At 36.9% G+C, this 17,736-nt stretch overlaps 1 protein-coding gene across 9 annotated transcripts in view; it reads left to right on the top strand.

Moving 5' to 3' along the window:
- BIRC6 (baculoviral IAP repeat containing 6) overlaps positions 1–17,736 on the top strand; it is a 226,587-nt gene that overhangs the window by 23,673 nt on the left and 185,178 nt on the right. For all 9 annotated transcript variants that reach the window (XR_007150730.1, XM_047851564.1, XM_047851566.1 and 6 more), the window contains exons 2-6: positions 2,782–2,963; positions 5,633–5,770; positions 11,297–11,490; positions 14,470–14,581; positions 15,426–15,508. Coding sequence is in view for 8 of the 9 variants with exons in the window: in XM_047851564.1 (XP_047707520.1) it covers positions 2,782–2,963; positions 5,633–5,770; positions 11,297–11,490; positions 14,470–14,581; positions 15,426–15,508 (709 nt within the window). In the remaining variant the exon portion in view is untranslated. The remainder of the gene's footprint in view (positions 1–2,781; positions 2,964–5,632; positions 5,771–11,296; positions 11,491–14,469; positions 14,582–15,425; positions 15,509–17,736) is intronic.

The raw sequence follows: 17,736 nt of genomic DNA, 5'->3' as shown, positions 1-17,736 counted from the left end.
AATTCATGTCTACATGAATCCTTAGACTGTGATTGTATTTGGAAATAGGACCTTTACAGATGTAATTAAGATGAGGTCTATAAGCTAGGAGATCCTTCAATGGAGTATGGCTGATAATACCCTCTACTTTCTTCCCTCTGTGCAGTAGAGCCTTCACTGCTTACGTATGGCTTTCCCTAGCTAAGGTCAGAAACTGGCGATGAACTCATCTGAATGAACATTGTCCTGTTCCATGCTGCTATACTGGCCTGAAGAAATTGTCAGCAAGACTGCTTAGTAACTGTGCATGACTGAGTGCTAGTATTGGATAATATAAGAAGTTCAAAAAACAGTGCTGACTTTTTTTTAGCCAAGATCTGGTGAGGAATCTCCAGTGACATTCTATTGTATTCTCTAGGGTTGTGTGGAAGCCCATTTGGAAACTCTGGTATAGAGTCTTACTCACATTTTATACCTCTCTGGAGAAATTTTTTTTTTTTTTTTAAATTTTTTTTTTCAACGTTTATTTATTTTTGGGACAGAGAGAGACTGAGCATGAACGGGGAGGGGCAGAGAGAGAGGGAGACACAGAATCGGAAACAAGCCCCAGGCTCCGAGCCATCAGCCCAGAGCCCGACGCGGGGCTCGAACTCACGGACCGCGAGATTGTGACCTGGCTGAAGTCGGACGCTTAACCGACTGCGCCGGACCGCGAGATTGTGACCTGGCTGAAGTCGGACGCTTAACCGACTGCGCCACCCAGGCGCCCCACCTCTCTGGAGAAATTTTAACAAAATTATAATTTTTATGAATTGTCACTTAAGTGCACATCTCTAAAACAGTAAAGCAGAATTTGCAGTTTGTTTTACAAAATTTTATAGTTATGTATGGGGGCAGGGCACATATGGGAAATGTAAGTACCTTCCTTTGCTAGAAACCTAAAATTGCTTTAAAAAAAAGAACAGTTTTAAAAAATATGGTTAGGATGCCTGGGTGGCTCAGTTGGTTAAGCATTGACTTCGGCTCAGGTCATGATCTCGTGGTTTGTGGGTTCGAGCCCTGTGTCGGGCTTTGTGCTGACAGCTCAGAGCCTGGAACCTGTTTCGGATTCTGTGTCTCCCTCTCTCTTTCTGCATCTCCCCTGCTCACACTCTCTCTCTCTCTCTCTCTCTCTCAAAAATAAATAAATATTATTTATTTATTTATAAAAAATATTATTGTTAATGAGTTTTGGAGATTTGAAATGATCTTTGCAAGTTCTTACCCAATTTTACTCTGAGTTTCTATAATTTGTGTTTCTTTCCTTTTTACCTAGATACCAGAATCGCTAGGTACATATTCCTATTTTATTGTATTACAGAGATTATTATCCTGTATGCTAACATGTATTTCAAATCTCTGTTTCTGAGACTGAACTATAGAAATTTTTGTCTTGTTTTATGTAGGTAATGAGTTAGTTCCTAATCAGTTTTGTAATGCCTCCAAGCTGTCTGTTAGAGCCCAAAAGAGCTATAACAATCTGGGATTAAGAATGTCAACCCAATATTCATTGATCATGACATGCTTTATAGTTGTTCTGGAGATTGAGGACTAGGACCCTGATTTATTTCCATTTTTCTGCTTTTGTATCATTAGGCAGTAGCAGTGCTAGTTTCTGGGATGTTCTGTAGAGTTGTGGTGGGAGTTTAGGATGAGATACACTGGCAGGATTACTTGCCCACAGGGAAATATCTTCTCTGTTGGAATAAAAATTTCACAATTGATCATTCTTCAAAGTCTTTTTTACAGAAACTCTATTTGTAGCAGAAACACTTAATATTAATCTAATAAGTCTATGAATTTAAGTGTAGAAACTGATGTTCAAAAAAATTTAGTATTGTATTCAAAGCTTCGTGCCCATCTGTCCTGGCTTTTGTAAGTCTTCTTGAAATTCCACTGTAACTTATTCTGAGAAATTTTATGGTTCGTTTATTTACTGACTTTCTCCATTAAAATACCCTTCTGATACTGATTCAGCAGAAACTTCAGAAAACATTGATCTTCAATGGTAGTTGATGGTGTTTTCTCGGTGAGGATTGAACTAAAGGCTTTACTAGTTCTGTTAACCTGGGTTATATAGTTTTCCATAATTTTATCTCATCTATAAAAGACCTCAAAAACTTTTGTGGTAATTACCTAGAAACTATCCATGCTGACTTTATGCTTATTGAATTTTGCACAAAATGACAAATATTGAATTTTTAAAAATTTTGTTCTGAACACTTTATGAAATAGTATAGTACAAAGAACTTCCCTGTACATTTCACCCTGTTCTACCAATTTTAATTTTAAATACTTCACCACATTTGCTTGTCATTTCCGTACATATATACATACTTTTGCTCTGTTGAGAATACGTTGCGTATATCATGCCCCTTTACCCTTTACTATTTCTAGGTTTATTTGTTTTTTTTTTTTAAGTTTTATTTACTTAATTAATCTCTGTACCCAGCGTGGGGCTTGAACTCATGACCCTGAGATCATGAGTCTCCTGCTCTTCCAACTGAGCCAGCCAGGAGCCCCTGTTTATTTCTAAGAACAATTATATTCTCCATAGTTGTCAAGTTCTGATAATTTAATATTGATACTTTTATCTAAGCTATAGTACATATTGCAAGTTTATCAGTTGTTCTAATAATGTCCTTTAGAGCAATCTTTTTCCATTCCAGGATTAAATACTGTATTTAGCTTCCATTTAAACATGTATTTTTAATGGACTATTGGCCTTTAAACCTAAGTGTTGAATTTTTGTTTTTTTGACAGCTAAACCAGGTGGACAGGTGAAATGTCAGTATATATCTGCAGTGGATAAAGTTATATTTGTGGATGATTATGCAGTAGGGTGTAGGAAGGACCTTAATGGAATCTTGTTGTTAGACACTGCTCTGCAAACTCCAGTTTCAAAGCAGGATGATGTGGTTCAGCTTGAATTACCTGTTACAGAGGTAAGTTGAAATAAGTATCAGTGTACTTTTCTACTTAATATAATTTCAGACCTGTTACTTGTTAAATGGAATTAGGTTGTCTTTTGACAACATTATATATGTACCCCTTCTTGTACATATAGAATAAAGAATTGACTTCTAGATCACAAGTTTGTTTAATTCCTCTGTGTAATTAATTGACATTTATTGAAGTGGTATTTAAGTGTAAACCGTACAGGTTAAATTGTGATAGAGATCCCAAAATACAGTGACTTAAGCAATACTTTTTTTTTTTTTTTTCCAGTAACAGTGCAGGGCTAAGGGTAGGGGTAACTTTACTTCCCTCAACAGTTAGCTTCCATCTCCTGAGTCCAAGACAGCTGTTCCCAGTCTCATTAGTATTTCCCAGTCATAGCGAAAGGAAGAGCAAAAGGCCAGGGGAGCACTCAGGGAAGGGGTGTGACCCCTCCCTCCTTCTCTCCCTTTGTTTCTACTTTTTCTCCCCTCCTTCCCTTCCATTTTCCCTCTCTCCTTCATTCCTTCTTGATCTCTTTCATAACCTCTCTCATATACATCCTTTTCATGCTCATCTCCTTGGCCAGAATTTAGTCACATGGTCACATCAAGCTGAGAAGACTGAGAAAGAAGAGGTAGTTCTTTATTTTTTTAAAAATATAAAAGAAAGGAGTTATCTTTGTTATGTATAACGTCTCTTAACAATCCCAGTTTAAAATTTTAGCTCTATGTATTTTTCTGTAGTGTTACATATTCATTACTTAATTTGTAAGTCCACCTTAATTTAAATTATTTTGTGTGTGCATTGATGTTCATGTAATTTAAAAGTACATTTTTCAAAGTTACTGGATTAAATCATCTTAAGTAGAATATAAAAGATTATAATGCTGTGTTCCATAATAAAGTAGGGTACCATTTTTGTCTTCATACCAATTTGTTAATTATGAAGTGTTTTGCATTTGGTGGATTGATATGATTAGTTGATAAAACGAGTTTATAAAAATAGCATATTTTCCATTTTTAGGACATGAAAAGTATCAGTGTGTAAAAATAAAGTGCAGTATGAATGTTTTTATTCTCTTTTTGGAAGGCTATTAAAAAAAGATACCGATATATATATATATATATATATCAACTTAGATTTCATATTTAGTGTTATATCACAGTTATCAGTTATATGTTAATATTGAAAGAATGTTGCTGGAAGTCTGAATTCTAAAAAGAGAATAGTCCTCTTTTTGTCATCAGAATATCTGGATCTGGGGTCTTGTCTAAAATTTTTGGACAGATGGGGCACTTGGATAAGCCAACTGTGGCTCAGTTGGATAAGCATCCAACCTGGTTTCATCTTGGCTCATGATCTCACCGTTTGTGAGTTTGAGTCCCACATGGGGCTCTGAGTTGAAAGTGTGGAGCCTGCTTGGGATTGTCTCTCTCTCTCTCTGCCTCTTCCCCACTTGGTCTCTCTCTCTCTCTCTGTGCCAAACTTAAAAAATAAATAAATACAGTTTTTGGACAGAGAATTAGTTGCATTGAACATTTTTTCATTTTAATTTGAGGAATTTATACTAGATGATGACTTAAGGTTGATATCTTAATAAAGGATATAATACAATGAAAGATGGTATCAAACTGTTCAGGTTTTAAAAAGAACTATAGAATTACAATAAAATATTGGAATATTTATAATGAAATAGATCCTCAAGTCAGTATTTTTCATTCTCTACTGACTGAAATGTTAGGTATTTACCTGACTTTTACCACCTTCTTCCCCTTGTTGACCTTTAACATCCACTTGCTGATTTCTCTCTATTTACCTGAATAATTACAACTGTGTTGTTCACATAATATTGTTTGTAGACCTTCCACCATCCCAGGCATCCTTTACTGTACCACATTAGTTTGTCACTGTCTTCACTGAAGTATGGGGTCCTAGGTTTCGTTAGATCAGTGTGGATGTATTCTTTTCCATATGTTGACCACACATTTCTGTTAAGATAGTTCATTTTGAATATGTGGGTAACAATACAGAGGGCTCTTTTATATTACCTGATGACTTAGTGAATGCCCCTCTTATGGTTTTGCTTACTTTGAGTATTTAAAACTCATTGAAAGATTTTACATTTATCTCTTTAAAATTTTATCTTTCATTTTATTTTTAAATGTTTATTTTTGAGAGAGAGAGAGAGACAGAGGCAGGCAGAAAGAGAGGGAGACAGAGGATCCGAAGTGGGCTTGGCATGAACAGCACAGAGCCTCTTTGCAGGGCTCAAACTCACGAACTGAGATCATGACCTGAGCTGAAGTTGGTGCTTAACTGACAGAACCATTCATTCAGGCGCCCCTACCTTTCATTTTTGAGCATGGTGTCAGTTTGTCCAGTGTTGGTTTTTTTTTTTTTTTTTTTTTTTATCGGGCTGTGGTTTATAATAGCTCCCATGTATTGAAGCTTTATTCTATGATACTACACTGAATACATTGCTTTATCTCATTTAATTTTTAACAGCCCTTCAAATCAATATATGATTAAGTTTGTTTAAAAAAGTAAAAGCAGTATGGTACTTGTTAGAATCATTACAAATTAAATATTTGAATAAGGATCTGAGTGTAACATTTTTTGTTGTGTTTAATTTTCTGTGTTCATCTTTTTTTTTTTTTTTTTTTGTTTAATTTAGGCACAGCAGCTCTTATCAGCATGTTTAGAAAAGGTAGATATTTCTAGTACGGAGGGTTATGATTTGTTCATCACACAGCTCAAAGATGGTTTAAAAAATACATCCCATGAGACTGCAGCAAACCATAAAGTTGCTAAGGTAAGAGGTTAAAACAAAATTACCTTGTTTGGGATTATTTCACACCTCCATACTTTTGCCTTTCTCTTTCTTTCCCATACTCTCCATCTCCCCTTGAAACTATTCCAGTTCTAGATTTTTCCTCTCCTTTAGGGAAAAAATGTGTTTATAAGTCACCTCAAGTTGAAACTGTTTTTACTGAGGTTTAACTTCAGGTTATGGGAACTGTTTTGCTTAATTTTGTTCCTAAAGCTTCTGTGCTTGGTGGCTCTATGTTGGTTGAGAGGCTTAAAGAGAGCTCCTTGTCAGGTGATGAGCTTCAGTGAGAAATGGAATATGTATTTGAAAATGGGGGCCATTTGGGTTTTTGTCGAAATAATCTTGGGGTGATGTGACTCGTATGTCTGTGCCAGATGATGCATTGAATTAAATCCTTGGGTATATTTTACTGATTTTTCTTTTTTGTCTAAGTTATAAATGCAATACATATAAAATTTCTGTACCAAAGGATGTAAGGTAGAAAGTAAAAACCGTTTTCCTAAAAATAATTTCTGTGCTTATAAATACCTTTTTTCTCAAGTACAGTTGTAACTATACAAAAATGTCGTGATGTACTGTCATCTGTTGGGGCTGCGTAACAATACCACTAGCTGGATAGCATATATACAACAGAAATTTATTGCCCACAGTTCTGAAGGCAGGGAAGTGCAAGATCAAGGTGGCAGCATGGTTGCCTTCTGATGAAGTTCTTCTTGGTTCATACTTGGCTCCTTCTCACTGTGTCCTGACATGCTGGAAAGATCAGGGGATCCTTCTGGAGCCTCTTTTATAAAGGCATTAATCCCATTCATGAGGGCTCTAGTCTCATGACTTAAGTACCTCCCAAAGGCCTTACCAGTACTGATACCATCCACCACCTTTGGGGGTTAGGATTTCAACAGATGAATTTTGCTGAGGGAAACACACATTCAGACTGTAGAATGTATCTTGCTTTTTTTTTTTTTTAATTGTTTTTTTTAATGTTTATTTATTTTTGAGACAGAGAGAGGCAGAGCATGAGTGGGTGAGGGGCAGAGAGAGAGGGAGACACAGAATCCGAAGCAGGCTCCAGGCTCTGAGCCATCAGCCCAGAGCCCGACGCAGGGCTCAAACTCACGGACTGCGAGATTGTGACCTGAGTTGAAGTCGGACGCTTAACCGACTGAGCCACCCAGGTGCCCCTGTATCTTGCTTTTTAAATTTAAGAATGTATCTTGAGTATCTTTGCTATTAATCGTCAGATCAGCTGTATCCTTCCTGATACTGAGTTTTTAATATAGATTTACAGTGATACATTAACTTTTATTCCATTGATGAGACATTTAGTAAAATAGAAACCATACTAGGCATTTCAACAGAGAGAATTTATCATAAAGAATTGATTTTAACCTGTGTTTGGGAATTGAAAAAGTGAAATGGAAACCGTGAGTAAACACACAGATAGTAACTACAGGAAGCAGCTCTCACCTTGGTCTGGAGGAACAAGAAATGAGGGCTGTCAGCACATACAGGCTTAGAGAATAGGCCCTATGGGTCTGGGACTCAGACTTCTCAGGAGGAGCTGCTGCCCAGCTGGTACCTCAGGAGTTTGGGGATTGGAGCTTGTGGAGCTGAGACACAGATCTCTGAAGAGAGGTGCAGCTTGGCTGGTGTTACTGCTTCTGAGGAGCTCTGTGAGACTGGTTCTGGGAATGCTGAATAAACAAAACAAAATGCTGAAGACTGTAAGAATCAACTGCTGCCACCAGGTCCTGTGCTGAAACAGCGTTGACAGTAGTGACAAGGAATAGCAAGGGGAGGTCGTCCGCCCCCGACCCCCCCCCCCCCCCCCCCCATCGTGCTTTTCAGTTTCCATCCTGTGTTCCTTGTGTCAGAACCTGACAGACAGGAAACCGGCTGGCAAAGAAGAAATGCAGTTTGCAGAGTCCGAGCCCTAGCATGATAGGGAAGAGAAATAAAGGGTCCATTTGGAGCTGAGAGATCGTAGTTTGATAATTGGCACAGCGTACCCTTTGACTGTTCACCATCTCCATACACACTTTCTGTACATACCTGAACCTTTAATACTGATACAACAAGAATACGATGCTTTTACTTTTTATAAATGAAGATTCCCTCTCCCTGTCCCCAGAAATGAGAGACACAAAGTTCCAAAAATATTTTATGTATCCCTAGGTGATAGTAACTACTAAAATTTAGTTATGTTTAGGTCTCAACCGTATAGTGACACTAATACAATGTGTATAATTTGTCGATTTCCTCAGGAGTAGATGTTTTTTGATGAGCATTTGTGTATTTCATAAATATTTTCACATTCTGTGTTTATTTTGAGAGGTCTGTACATAGACCTTTACCCTTGACTACAATCCTGATGTTTCCAAATGCCTGACCATCCAGGCATTTGCTACTGTCCATTAGCTACTGTCCATTAATCAGTGAGGATCTTTACTGTCCATTAATCAGTGAGGATCTTTACTTATGGGCAGTACTGTCCATTAGCTACTGTCCATTAATCAGTGAGGATCTTTACTTATGGGCAGTACTCAATCCAGATAAAGAGAACAGCCAATATACTGGTTGAAGTCCTGCCCACTGAGAAGATTTACCTTCACTACTATCCTGATTGAGGTTGTGATGTTGTAGCCATCACTTTAGGGTGGTACAGATGTGCAGAACCATCTGTAAATCAGAGCCAAAGTTTTTCTTCCACATTTACCTTCTATGTAGTTCTCTGTGAAGCCATCAATGCTGAATGAGAAGGCGGGATTATAACAAGAGTAGGTATTGAAGAAGTCTGAGTTACTTGCTTTATTCACCTTGTCCAAAACTGGCCTTTTGGACTTTCTCAAGACTGATTTATAAATCACCTAATGAAGGAAACTTGTATTTTGTGCCCAGTATTATGGTTTGGTGTATAACATCTATATAACATATAACATCTAGTTTGTGTTGGGCAGCTCTGATTGCACAGACACATATTTCATGGATTGGTATTAATTTCTGTCAGGACTGGGAAGCCAGAAACTGTTCTCAAAAGAACAGTTATTTACAGAAGAGGGCATGGCTTTACCCTAACGTTTGTGCTGGTAGTTGTTCCAGTGTAGCTTGTCAGATCGGCCTTTCAGGATCTTCACTTGCCACACACACTTCTCATGTCATTGAATATGCTCACTGGTACAGATGGCAGAATATCTCGTGATTCAGCCAGGACCTGCTACAGAGCTTCTTGTTCTGTGCCTCATGTATTCTTTGAAAATTGATAGAGTTGCACACTCACATATACTGAATATTGGGTCCAGAATCCAGTTAGGCCTACCAAGCATTGTGCCTCTTTTTCAGTATTTGCTTCTGTAAGTTGAAGCAACTTGTCTTTCACCTTGGAAGGACTATCCTGACATGCTCAGTCCACTGTACCTCCAGAAACTTCACAGAAGCTATAGGACTCTGAGTTTTTCTGGCTTTATTGATCCTCTCTGGCTTGCGTGTGTCTTACTAAGGCATGTAAGTTCCTTGCTACTTTCTCCTCATGCAGACCAATCACCGTCATGCTATAGTGTGTTACAGCATGATGTAGTAGACCAGTGTGGTGGTCTGCAGGATGTTAAGTTCATCAAGATTTCTGCAGATTAGATACGCTAAAGAGCATGAGATACAGTCCCAGGGTAAGACTGAAGCTTGGGTGTTACTGCCATATAAAAGCAGTTTACTTTTGGATGGTCCTTAAAAATTGGTATAAAGAAAGAGTATTTCACAAAACTGTAACTGCCTACCAGATATCAAGGGATTTGTTGACTTCTGTAGTAAAGAAACGTCATCTGGAACAGCAGCTGCAATTGAAGTCACCTGATAGTTTATAATCCACAGTTTTTCTTTCAGATCCATTTACATTTTGCATTGGCCAAACAGGCCAATTAATGAAGGTGAGATAAATGAAAATGAAGTTAAATGAAGGTGAGATAGTTTGACTTTCCCTGTATCTATCAGGTCTCTTATAGTGGCATTAATCTCAGAGATTTCCTCAAGAATGTGGTATTGTTCTGGTTTAGTAGCTTTCTAGAGAATGGAAGTTCTAGGTGCTTCCGCTTGGCCTTTGTTCCTTTACTACTTTTTAGAGAGGACCAGAGAAACAATGTGGAAATTTTTCTAGTTGTCTGTTTTATATCTCTTCCTATTATGCATTTGGTAATGGGACAAATAACTACAACACAGGTACGGGGATCCACAGAGCTCACTGAGACAACTTTGGGAAAAAGCTCCATTAATCACTTGACCACCACAAATCCCCACTTTTACTAGTGGACCACAGTGATGTTTTAAATTAGTTCAGTGCCACTGCTTTGTAGTGCCTGAAAGATCATAATATTTTCTATTTCCTCATGGACAGTGACTGTAGTGAATGTCGTCTACAGGTGCTTTTGGGGAAGGCTTGAAGTATGATTTACAGTGAAGTGGGACAATATTGTAGTATCCTTTCTCAAGGGGATTCAAGCAAGAGGCTCTGGACCTATGAATGGGTTAGTTCTAGAAACAAAGTAAGAGGCTTTCAATTTCTTTCTGTCTCTCTTTTTAGCAATTTAAGTCGTGTCTGTGTCCACAAGTTTTTCTAGTTAGAGAAGTAATAATTTAGTAGGCTGCCTAGAATGTACTAGACGCAGTGGAAACCATAGGTGAGCAAGGATAGGATATAAAAATGAAATGGTTTTATAGACTTATTTCTCTGGAAGGATAATATTGAGCATCTTCGCTTTCTAACTTTTAAAATAATTGTTATGTTAAATAATTATAGTTAATATTTGTTGAATGCTTACTGTATTAAAGATTGTACCAATTCTCACTTGAATTTTCTTAAGAACATTATGTGAGTAGGTATTTGTTTTTCCCCATATCACAGAAGCAGGAGAATGAAGTTAATTTGATCAGGGTCACATAGTTGATGATGAAGATGGTCTTGGAATCCAAGTCTGTGTAACTACAACATTTGTGCTTTTAGTTGCTTCACTGAATTAACTGACAACAAATACATAAGAGTCTGCTAAACTGAAGTAAATCCTCATATGCCAAGTAGTGATACACTGTACAAGTATATAAATATATATATACACACACACACACACACACATACATATACACACACACAAGTATTATATATACAAGTATGTTCACAAGTATATACACAAGTATGTTCTTATGAGTGGAGATGTTTGAGTGCCTAGTTTGTGCTTAACATTGTAAATGTGCTGGAGGAATATGAAAAACAACAGATGATTTTTGTTATCCTCAATTGTTGATGCATACGTAAGAAGATGTGCTACCATCAGGTTCTAAACTTTTTCTAATTGAGGTTTCATTTTTTTCTATAATTGCAAGTTTCTGCTTTAAATGTTGAGTTAATAGAGTAAACTGACCTGAAACTGAAAAATAGTTCTTTATTTTGTAATGTATAAGTTATAGTTTTGGTTTAAACTGTTGAATACATTTTTCTTTGCTTTCATTCCCAATTTATTTCAGTGGGCCACAGTTACATTTCATCTTCCTCATCATGTGTTGAAGTCCATTGCCAGTGCCATTGTGAATGAACTCAAGAAAATAAATCAAAATGTTGCTGCCTTACCTGTGGCGTCCTCAGTGATGGACAGATTGTCTTACCTCTTACCTAGTGCTCGTCCAGAACTTGGAGTGGGGCCAGGCCGTTCTGTGGACAGGTATAACCTTGCTTATGAAGAGATGTGACAGTGAAATTGAACCGATTAGGTTTTGATTAACCAAGAATAACAAAAATTTAATTATGATTGAAAATGTATTTCAAAATAATTTTGAAAACCATTCAGATTCTCATATCAAAATACTGAAGTGAATTAGTATTTGAATTGCGATTAAATAATTTCTTTTGGTGCCTGGGAGGTATTTAAAGAGGCCATAAAACTGTACTTTGAAAATTCCAGCTCTGTACATAGTAAATATTTGAGTCCACTTAAAAATATAATTATTCAGTAGAGAAGAAGAATTTTGCCTGGTTGAAATTTTGTGACCTTTGAGATAAATTTTCATAAGTTGAAAAGCCATGCCAGAATCCATGTAGAAGAGCTATATATTATTTCCTACTTAGAAAATGAGAAGAGTTGAAAAATCAGGGTGATATTGAATTACAGTTTCTGTGCCTCCTCCCCTGGATTTAAGCAGTTCACAAAAATCTTGGTTTGGCCAGTATTTTCTTCAGTAGAGATTCATTGAGGTCCTACTCTGTGTAATACTAATTAAAAAGTCAGTAATATGTTCATTTAAATGTTAAATTTGAAATAACATATATCAGGTTCTTACTAAAAGTACTGAAGTTTAGAAATGCTATAAGGAAATATTAAATCTAGCAATTTTGATAAGTTCACCTTTGCCTTCCCATGTATGGGGAAAATTTTACATTTTCACATTTTCACTGGATGTGAATTATAACTTCCTATGCTTTTTTTCTGAAGTACATTTATAAATAGTACATGCTGATGTTAACAAAGGCACTACCGAATAAATTAGCTTTAACTTCTATTAAGTGTGGCTCTTACATTAGTTTGCAATATTTATTAGCTTATGTCTTGGTAAACTTGAGACTTTTGCTTAATCAGTTGCCTGTTTTTTTGTTGAGTGATTCTATTATATAAATAACTTCTTTTGGTTAACATTTGGGAAAGATTTTTATATTCTGTAGCAGTATTGCAATCTGTGTCTTTTGGGTAAAATGTAGAAACTATCATTTATAATCTGAATAGCTTTTAGGTAATAGGTAGTATGGCTGTCATTAAAATATTCCTTAGACTATGTCTGGAGAGGGGGGTGGAAATATGTACCTGGAATAAGTATTTCTTTTCCTAGAGCTGTGCCTATCTTGAGATTATAAAACAGCCCTTCAGAGCTATTTTCTTTGCAAACAGTAGCTAGGTTTCTAAAGAAATCCATGCAAGCTGTGGTAAATGTCTTATTTTAGGAAATGCGTTCAGTGGATAGGATATTCAGTGTTTCTGGAGGTGTTTAAATGTCTCAAAATACTAATTTTGATGTAGTCTGTGCTGTTTTTTTCAGTAAAAATGCATCTAGGAACCTCATAAGGACATTCATGAACTTAGGTCTGTTGGAGGTTTGAGTCAGGGTCTGTTAGATGCTATTGTTCTTTTGTTTGGTAAAGACAGTGGACAGTTTTCTGTCTGACACAAATCCTGAAGACATTTATAGCCTGTGAATGATAAGGCTTTTCTAACCCAACAACTTTGTTTTTTTCCCTTTTCTTTTCTAATTTAAAGTGAGTGAGAGCCAGCGAGCGGTGAAGAGGGGTAGAGGAGGAGAGAGAGAGAGGGAGAGAGAACCTTAATCAGCTTCCACACAATGTGGGGCTCAATCCCATCTGGGATCATGACCTAAGCTGAATTCAAGAGCCAAATGTTTAACCAGCTGAGGCACCCAGGCACCCCTGTTTTGTTTTTGTTTTGTTTTTTTTTTAAACCAGAACACAACTATGAGTTAAACCTAAATTCCCTGGCAATATTGTAAGAAATTATGTGCTAATTTAGGGAAGAATTTAGAGAAAAGTATTTTTCTGGTCTCACTGTGATGACCTTTATACCACTTTCTCTCTTTTTCCCCCTTCCTCTTATCATTTGGACTTTTGTATTTGGAGGAATAACCTTTGCTTACCAGTTCTTTCTTTCTTGAAGCCATTTAGACTTTTTCTAAATTGGGTATCATTCTTTAAAAAAATAGTCTAGGTTGGGGTGCCTGGCTGGCTTGGTTGGTAGATCATGTGACTCTTGATTTTGAGGTTGTGAGTTTGAGCCCCCCGTTGGGCATAGAGCTTAATTTAAAAAGTAAATTAAAGAAAACTCACTTAAAAACATAGCCTAGGTTATAGGTTTAGTCACAGCAAGCTATATATTTTAATATGAAAACATATATGAAGATTTCCTTTTTTGATGATTCCCTGAAGGGTATAGCTTCCCTGGAAAAGGAATTCTCTGGAGAAAGAACAGAAGGAAAACTGCTTTCTACTTAAATTTTTTTTAATTTTTTTTTTTTTTTCAATGTTTATTTATTTTTGGGACAGAGAGAGACAGAGCATGAACAGGGGAGGGGCAGAGAGAGAGGGAGACACAGAATCGGAAACAGACTCCAGGCTCTGAGCCATCAACCCAGAGCCTGACGCGGGGCTCGAACTCACAGACCGCAAGATCGTGACCTGGCTGAAGTCGGACACTTAACCGACTGCGCCACTCAGGCGCCCCAACTTAAATTTTTTTTAAACCAGAAAATACTTTTTCAACAAGGTTGAGATAAAACCACTGTTCCTTTGGTTGTGGTTTTATCCATTTATGTAAAACTTGGCACATGATGAAAGCATATGGTTCTCTATCTTTACGTTTCTAGATTTTCTGTTCTCTGCTTGGTAATTCTGCAACATTCGTTAATTTAATCTATCTCTGGAATTATCAGTTGTAGCCATCAATCTTTTCTTTTTGCCTACACCGTTTAAGGGAAATTGCTAAAAGTAATCATTTTTAGTTTAAAATACAGATTCGAACTTGGTCATTAGTCCATTCCCAGTTTTTGTTGATAATTTAGTAAAATTTTTCTTCATTGTTAAATAGGAGCGTCACTATAATTTGATGCCTACCTTCGATTACATAAAGTATGTTTACTTTTAGATCATTGATGTATAGTGAAGCTAACAGACGGGAGACATTTACCTCATGGCCTCATGTAGGCTATAGATGGGCACAACCAGATCCCATGGCTCAAGCTGGATTTTATCATCAGGTGAAAAAGACTCAGAAAACATGTTTTTCAGTATGCTTTTGTAGTCTTCAGTAAAATCATCAACATTTTAATACTCTTTCAAAAACTTACTTTATGCAACCTTGCTGTGTGCTTTTGTTTTTGCATTTGTGTGAGTTGTTTCATTCTTGGACATTTGATCATAATACTGACTGGCTATCTCCTATATCCTGAATTGTGTACAAAAAGGAAAAAATATTTGTTACAAGTAACTAACAGCTGAGTTAATGCTTCATAACTATTTTCTTTCAGAAACCAGATATATATATTTTTTAACTATATAGTAAATTTACTACATCTGTAGTCATAGTAGGTGCTAAGTAGAGTAAGTGCTCAAAAATATTAATGTTTGTTTTCAGACGTATATGTTCAGATTTTGGTACATTTTATATATATGGCATTTTGTCTCATGTGTCTTGAAGAATATGACACAAATTAGGTTCACTAGTTAGCTTTCCTTTTTTACTTGGCTTTCTTGTGTTGTATGATATTCAGTTTTTAATAATAAAATCCATTAGACTCTATTTCCTTATATATTTAGCTGTATTTCAAATACTTTAATAATACAATTAGAAGATGCTAGATCAGAGATTGAGTATGTGTGTGCCTCCATGTTTGATTTAGTGCTCATTTTTTGATGAAACACGATTTTTCAAATAAAGCGAATGTTTAAGCATTAGGGCACTCACTGTCTTTTTGGGACCAGTGTATAGATTGTCTTTTCCTCAGTATGGTATTTTACCTAAAATTATGAACTTTTTAAGAAGTGTTTTTATTAAAAGGTTATTTTAATATTAAGCTTTTTGTCTTCTTTATAAACTTGCAGCCTGCCTCATCTGGAGATGATAGAGCCATGTGTTTTACTTGTAGCGTATGTCTCGTTTGTTGGGAACCTACTGATGAACCTTGGTGAGTTTTGATTTTTCTGGATGTGATAGGCTAAGTTAGTCCTATAAGTAGGCTTTTAAACTTTCCTTATTTCGTCTAGATACAGTAATATTTTTGCCTTTTTGCCATCTGTATTTTTGCCTTAGTCCTAAGAGAATGAGAGTGTTATGCTCTGTCACATCAGTTGGCGTATAGTAGCCAAGGTCTTTGACTTCCTAAAATCTACATGGGAGAAGTGCCAAAGGAATAGAATTAGGCTCTGAAACCAGAAGGCTTTGACAAAGTAAGTTGATACAGCATGATAAACGTCAGCAGTTCAATCTTGGTCTGTTGAGGGCAGCCTATCAGTAGGGAATCCATAGAGGATGGCCTTATGATTTACATTTTTTTAAAGTTTTTTTTTTAATGTTTATTTATTTTTGAGAGAGAGAGGGAGAGAGAGAGAGTGAGCTTGAGTGGGGAAGGGCCAGAGAGAGAGGGGGACAGAGGATCTGAAGTGGGCCCTATTCTGACAGCAGAGAGCCTGATGTGGGGGCTCAGGCTCACCAACCATGAGATCATGACCTGAGCAAAGTCGGACGCTTTAACTGACTGAGCCACCCAGGCACCCTACGGTTTACGTTTTTAACTTTGAAGTAATTTTGGGGAGTCTGTGGTAATTTGAATTCTAGTGGATGAAACTTTAGTACTTGGTTAAGTATTTGGGGCACCTGGGTGGCTCAGTTGGTGAAACAGCTGACTCTTAGTTTTGGCTCAGGTCATGATCTCACAGTTTGTGGGTTTGAGTTCTGCCACGGTCTTTGCCCTGACAGTGTGGAGCCTGCTTGGGACTCTCTCTGCCCCTCCCCTGCTCGCACTGTCTCTCTCAAAATAAATACATAAATTTAAAAAAGAATAAGGGAAGAACTTGGTTAAACATTAGAGAGCATGTATCAAAACCTAATTTTTATGAATAACTGAGGTCCTATTAATAGAAATAATAATTATAATAACAAGTATTTATATAATGCCACTTACCACATACCATCCTATGCACTTTATATATTTTTAACTTGTTTAATTCTCACATTAGCCCTATGAAGTAGATATTATTATCGTCATTTTATAGGAGAGAATGGAGAATAGTCCCAACTTAATCCTTATAGTCACTCAGTGAGATAGGAATTATCCCAATGTAAATACAGAAAATAAAATTTGTCAAAGGGGATATGGCTAATAAGTGACAGAGCCAAGATTTGATTTGGTTTTAAGATACATCATTTCTTTTGTAGTAAAATTAGTTTGAGGTGTCTGAATGTTAATCAGCTGATGTGAATGGGGTGAACTAGGTAAAGTTTATTGGAATGTGTGCATGGATTCCAGCTTGCAGTGGGGTATACTGCATGAAACATCTGTGGACTGCGAGTCAAATACATGCAGTTTCCAGTTTAGGTTAAAGTTCTATTTGGAACTCAGTCTTTTCCCCTAGAAACCATTTATATATGTATAGAAACAAATTTTTTTTTTTTTTTTTTTTTTTTTTTTTTTTTAATTTGAGAGAGAGAATGTGAGTGGGTCAGGGGCAGAGAGGGCAGGGGAGAGAGAATCTTAAGCAGATTGCACTAAACACAGGGCTCGATCTCATGACATGATCTGAGTTAAAATCAAGAGTCGGGTGCTTAACTGAGCCACCTGGACACCCCAAGATATAGAAACAATTTTATTTTGTTATTTTTTAAAATGTTCATTTTTGAGAGGGGGGGGGAGAGAAAGAATCCCATGCAGGCTTTGCACAATCAGCGCAGAGCCTGATGCAGGGCTTGAACCCACTAACCATGAGATCAAGACCTGAGCCAAAATCAGGAATCAGACACTTAACCGACTTAGCCACCAAGGTGCCCCTAAAAACCATTTTTTTAAATTTATTTGTTTGTTTTAAAGTTTATTTATTTATTTTGAGAGCAAGAGCAAGAACAAGGGAGGCGCAGAGAGAGAGGGAGAGAGAACCTGAAGCAGGTCCACACTCTTAGGGCAGAACCCGAGGTGGGGCTGGGGCACACAAACCATGAGATCATGACCTGAACCAAAATCTAGAGTTGGATGCTTAACCGACTGAGCCACCTAGTCACCCTTAGAAACATTTTATTTATTTGTTTAGTTAGTTAATTTATTGCAAGAGTGGGAGAGGGGTGGAGAGAGAGAAAGAGAGAGAGAGAGAGAGAGACCGACCGAGAGAGACAGAGACAGAGAGAGAATCCCAAGCAGGCTTC

This window comes from Prionailurus viverrinus, chromosome A3 (assembly GCF_022837055.1).
Source record: "Prionailurus viverrinus isolate Anna chromosome A3, UM_Priviv_1.0, whole genome shotgun sequence".
NCBI lineage: Eukaryota > Metazoa > Chordata > Mammalia > Carnivora > Felidae > Prionailurus > Prionailurus viverrinus.
The sequence above is the reverse complement of the archived record's forward strand: the minus strand, read 5'-3'. Positions and strand labels throughout refer to the sequence as shown.